Genomic DNA, 5433 nt, shown 5'->3' on the forward strand with positions numbered 1-5433 from the left:
AGCCCAGACCGTCCTTCCTCCACAGGAACTGCAAACCCTCCGCTCAGCCCAGACCATCCACCCCACACAGGAACTGCAAACCCTTCGCTCAGCCCGGACCATGCTTTTCCCATAGGCTCCCATCCTCAGACAGAGACTCAGGCAGTAGTTCTGACCTTCCCTTCCTGTGCTCCACACCCACTGCCTGGGTCAGGTCCACTGCAATGGCTGAAAAGAGGACAAAACGCAGGAGCCAAGAGTCCTGGATCCTTGGACACAGACCCCTCTGAGGGCTGCAGGGGGGCCCTGCATGTCCTGACCTAGTCCCTGAGCTGGGATGTCCGGGGGCCTGTCTGCTCTGCCTTGAGGGTCTGGTGATGGAGACGGTACCCGGTCCATGGCTACGTCAGAAAAGACCCTGAGAGCATCTTCTGTCCAATATGTGCTGCTGCCTCCCAGGCCACACACTTCTACAAAGCACGCAGCCCTGCTGGCCTGTCTCCCCGCCCCCAGGCCCTGATGCTGCCGGCAGCCATGGGTGCCTGGGAAGCGACCCTGGCCAGGCACAGCCCGGAGATGGCTGCAACCACGAGGCCCGGAGTGGAGGGCCAGCTGAGCTGGCCTGGAGACAGGGCCCCAGAAACACAGACGCAGGAGCAACTCACGCCACCCAGAAAAGTGCCTGTAGAACTCAAGGCCAGAGGAGTGCGTGCAGAGTGTGAAGACCTTGGCGACGGCCCCAGTGTGCCCCTGGGTCTTGGCCCTGGGCTTCGGTGGTGCCCCTGCTCCTGCAGGAGCCCAGGGCCCTCAAGAGCTGTGGCTCCACATGAAGTGGGCAGGGACCCCCAGGGTGCAGGGTCCAGATGAAGCGGGGGAGATGTGGGGCTCACGAGTACCTTGCTCACCTCTGTGATGGGAGACTTGGGGTTCACATTGCGGGCGGCTGCAATCTCCTGCAGCTGATGCACCACCTCAGCGATGGACAGCCGCTCCTCTGGGTTCACTTGCAGCATGGCGCCTGTGGCAGAAGCACAGCGTGTGCTCGGCCCCACAGTTCCCCAGGGCCAGCACCCCCTGCACTGGCAGAGGTCACAGACCACCAGAGGCCACTCCCTCTACACACATCAGTGACTTCAGAGGCAAGGAGGGAGCAGCAAAGGGAAGAACAAAAACCAAACTAAATGATCAAAACTCAGAGCACCGCACATTCACCAGCAGGGTGGTCGGCAGGGGAGCTCTGTGGAAGCCACCCCCAGGGACAAGTCAAAACCACGGTGACGGGCCGGGTGAGCAGCGCCGCAGGCTGGGCGGGGCCTCCAGAGCGAGGCCTCCAGAGCGAGGCGAGGTCTGTGCTACAGGGTCTTGCCCCACGGACGAATCCCAGCGGGACTTACGGATGAGGCTGTGGAAGACTGTGTACTGCGTGTCGTGCGGGGGGATTGAGTACTTCCCGTTGACTATTCGAAGTTTCGCTCCATCCTCAAAAGGGTGCTGCCGGAAGCACAGCAGGTACAAGATGCAGCCCAGGGCCTGCGGGGAGACCAGGGCTGATGCTGAAGCTGGTGGGGAGGGCAGCGGTTAACGCTGAGGCTCACAGGGAGGGCAGGGCTGACGCCGAGGCTCCAGGGGAGGGCAGGGGAGATGCTGAGGCTGGTGGGGAGGGCAGGGCTGACCCTGGGCCTGCGGGGATGAGGGCACGAGATGAGCACTGGAGACAAGAGACTGGCCGAGGGGCAGCCCCTCCCTTGGGGATCCCAGGGGTACAGTCGGTGGTGACACAAGCATTGCCTGGCTGTGTGGAGCTGGCAGCAGTGTTTCCCACGGCCCAGGGAAGCCCAGATGCTCCACCTTTATTCGCCACAAAGAACTGTCTAGGCAACAGCGCTAAACAGACTCCAGGCTCTTCAGATGAAAGGTTCCTTTAACAATTCCACGGTTCCCACACTCGTGCACTGAGGATCATGGGCTGGTGGGACCAGCACAGACCCGACGGTGTGCTGTGTGAGGGGCAGTCGCCCGTCCTATCCTCGACAACAGCTGAGGCCCACATTTCCGACTTGACCCCATGCTCAGGGTATAGGGCACAGGGCAGACGCTGCAGGAAGCCGCCTCCTCTGTCCACTCAGGGTTTTCACAGAATTGGCCTTGAACAGTCAGTGATTTCTCATCAATCACCCAATTTTTATGTGAGCCCAGAAGAGGGATTGGTGATCACTTTAGTGTCACCAGGACCCCAGGCCGAGCAAGAGCAGGCCAGGAGTGTCCTCATGTGGGACAGGCAGAAGGCCAGTCACAGGGTTGGGCCAAGAACACAAACAATGACCTTCCACAGCACCGACCTTCCACACCTCAAAGGACAGAGGGCCTCACCCTGCAGCCCCACGTGCTGTGATTCTTAGGCAAACACACTACGGAGGGCCGAGCACCCCACCTGGTGGCTGAATGATGGGGTGAGGGGAAGTCAAAGAACTAGAGGGCAGGGCACCCACCACGTGTGGCCACCCTCAGTCGATGGGGACATGGCCTTGGAGAGGTGCAGGGAAAAGGGAGGACACAGGAGACCACCCTGCTCATCAGGCCCAGCCCTCACTCTGGCCCAGCTCTGAACAGGGGAGCTGAGCCTGCCAAGGCTGGGGCGAGGCGGGGACGGGGCTGAGGGAAGCCTCAGGCAGACCCAGACACGCAGGCTCTAAGCCAACCCAGCTGCACAGGACACTGCGACCACTACTCAGTTCATCCCGTTAGAAGCAGTCGCGGTGGGGCAGGGTGCGGTGGCTCAAGCCTGTAATCCCAGCACTTTGGGAGACTAAGGCCATGGACTGCTCGAGCTCAGGAGTTCGAGACCAGCCTGGGCAACATGGTAAGACCACATCTTCTAACAAAAATACAAAAACATCGCTGGGCATGGTGGTATGCATCTGTGGTCCCATCTACTTGGGAGGCTGAGGTGGGAGGATCCCTTGAGCCCAGGGGGTGGAGGTTGCACCAGTGCACTGGGCGACAGAGAAGACCCTGTCTCCAACAAAAACAAAAACGACAAAGAAGTCGTAGTCACAGTGATTCTTAAGGAAAGGAAAAAGAAAAGAAACGGGAGGGGAGAGGGCACCAAGGAGGCAGGCCGGTTCTGCGTGGCAGGTGCCCACACTGCCTCAGGCCGAGCTGGGACATGCAGAGCCAGGAACGGCCACCGAGAGGCGCCAGGCCTCACCCAGATATCCTGCTTCTCGCCGATCGGGAAGTTCGAATACAGGTCTATGATTTCTGGCGTTCTATACATGGGCGTTGTATTCCTCGTGATCTGAAAAAACACAACATTTTTAAGGGAAAGTCACACCCCACAAACAACGTGTTTTATGTTGCATCACTTGGTGCGGCTTTCCAAACGCACAGCAGAGCAGGGAGCAGCCTGCACCACACACTGTGGCCCACGATGACCTCAGCCTGCCCAGTCCTGCCTCCACCGTTCACCTTCGGACTCAGCTGGTCCAAAGGTGAGGAGGAGGACCGAGTCATTCACCTCCTTCAATCTCCCCTGGCCTCCCGTGCTTCATGGCACAAGGCACCCACATCTTCGCCTGCCATGTACCAATTCTGCTTGCTGAGGAGAAGGGTGTGTGCCCCCTCACCTGGCACAGGGGCCCCACTCCAGAGTGGCTGTGCCCAGAGCCCCAGGGCACAAGACGGGCACCAGGGGAGGAGGCTGCCCACCAGCTTCACCTGACTGGCTCAAGGTTAACAGGTGAGAGCCTCAGCAACACGTACGGGCACTTTGGAGAGGTAGGGCCTGGGGCCGAAGAGCCGTGAGGAAGAGTGAATCTCTGTGCACGGCAGACAGACAAACCCCCACTCTCAACTGCAGATTCACAGGAGAGCAGCGGCAGAGGGGCTCTGTGGTTACAGCAGGACAGCGCATGGCCTGGGGCAGGCCACAATTTCTAAAGGGTACAGAAAATGAGAGCCGACAGAAAGCAGAATAAACCACTCTCCACTCTAAGACCTGCTTTTCAGGAACGATCTCCCTGAGGCCGGAACCGTCAGCTACAAATGCAAGACCCGAGAGCAAGAAGGCCCTGGTGCAGACGCACACATAACTCCTCCAGCTCCAAGACAGGGTGAGAGCGGGTCACGTGCGGGCAGTAGACGCACATGTACTACTCGCCTCTGGAGAAAGGAGCTCGGGAGGAGAGCCAGGCCAGGGGCTCAGAGGAAGGAGGGGCTGTGAGAGAACACGGATGGGGCCACCCTGTGTTCTCAGCTCCACTCTTCTCTATTTTTTAGAGTAGTTGAGAGTAACAAGTCTGTTCATATAAACAGGCAGATAAGCCCAAATGCATTCCAAGTGAGTAACAGAACCACGACAGAGGAGGAAATGAACCCCAGGACTTCTGCGGGCAACCCTCAACAGCCTGTCCTCGGCCTCGGCAGCAGGTCAGGGGAGAAGGCTCCAGGTGAGCCCTGGGCCTTGCAGGATCCGTCTCCTCGGTGAAGGGCAGGTGGCCCTGAGTCTGTGGGCTGTGCAGACGCTGGCCAGGCCCTCACTGAGGATGGACCGTGGCCCCACAGTCGTGCTAGAACTGCAGGTGCCAGTGAGGCCCATGGCTCTGCCATGAGGACGGTGTGTGCTGTGTGGGCGTGAGCACATGTGTACTGTGCACAGCATGTGGGTTCAGAGGGCCTGGGGGACTCCTGGCCTCCGTCCTCAGACACTCCCTGCCCCCATCATTCCTCGTTATTTTCTGTTCCGTGTGGTTTGTACAAATTATGTGCATTTCTTATGCAGTGCAAGCTACCTGTAGACAGGTGCAAAGGTTGCAAATAAGTAGCCTGGGGAGACTGCAGAAAGGATGCCCTGACCCCAGCAGCACCTGGGTCCCACAGCCTGTACTGCTGCAGTGCCTGCCTCTGCCCATCCCAGAAGCCCCCTCCCAGCGGCGAGTGCCAAGGGCGGCTCTGCTGGGTGCCTGCCTCCTTTCAGTCTGGGTCTGTCCCTCTGCCCATCCCGGAAACCCCTTCCCAGCGGTGAGTGCCAACGGCGGCTCTGCCAGGTGCCTGCCTCCTCTTGGTCTGAGTCAGTCCCTTAGGGGGGCGAGGACCCATCCAGGCTGCCACAGGATGTGTCTGCTCACTCCCAGAGGACACGCCACCCAGACTCTCATGCAGACACATTTCTAAGTGATTTTACAAAAAATTTAGCCATTTTGTGTTTTAAAAGATAACAGTTCTGAGGATGGATGGTGAACAACCCTGCAGATGTGTTTCTGCCACCGAGCCACCCCCTTACAATGGCCACACTGATAAAGCACTGTTATGCACATCTTACCACCATCAAAAAATCCAAGAAAAAATAGCCCTGCAACATTCAGGGGTGGGTTTGGGAGGATGACGGAGGTGAAACGCGGTGTTCCACGTTTCAGGACGTCGGCCCGGGGGGACGGAGGTGAAACGCGGTGTTCC

The 5433-nt window shown here is 59.0% G+C and overlaps 1 protein-coding gene across 4 annotated transcripts in view; it reads right to left on the reverse strand.

Annotated features, from left to right (window-relative positions):
* Window positions 1–5433, reverse strand: part of GAK (cyclin G associated kinase) — an 80316-nt gene that overhangs the window by 45786 nt on the left and 29097 nt on the right. For all 4 annotated transcript variants that reach the window (XR_001828259.2, XM_017538946.2, XM_017538944.2 and 1 more), the window contains 3 exons: window positions 3188–3277; window positions 1374–1509; window positions 885–997 (listed from right to left, as the gene is read on the reverse strand). Coding sequence is in view for 3 of the 4 variants with exons in the window: in XM_017538946.2 (XP_017394435.1) it covers window positions 885–997; window positions 1374–1509; window positions 3188–3277 (339 nt within the window). In the remaining variant the exon portion in view is untranslated. The remainder of the gene's footprint in view (window positions 1–884; window positions 998–1373; window positions 1510–3187; window positions 3278–5433) is intronic.

This window comes from Cebus imitator, unplaced genomic scaffold (assembly GCF_001604975.1).
Source record: "Cebus imitator isolate Cc_AM_T3 unplaced genomic scaffold, Cebus_imitator-1.0 Scaffold117, whole genome shotgun sequence".
In the NCBI taxonomy this organism is placed as follows: domain Eukaryota; kingdom Metazoa; phylum Chordata; class Mammalia; order Primates; family Cebidae; genus Cebus; species Cebus imitator.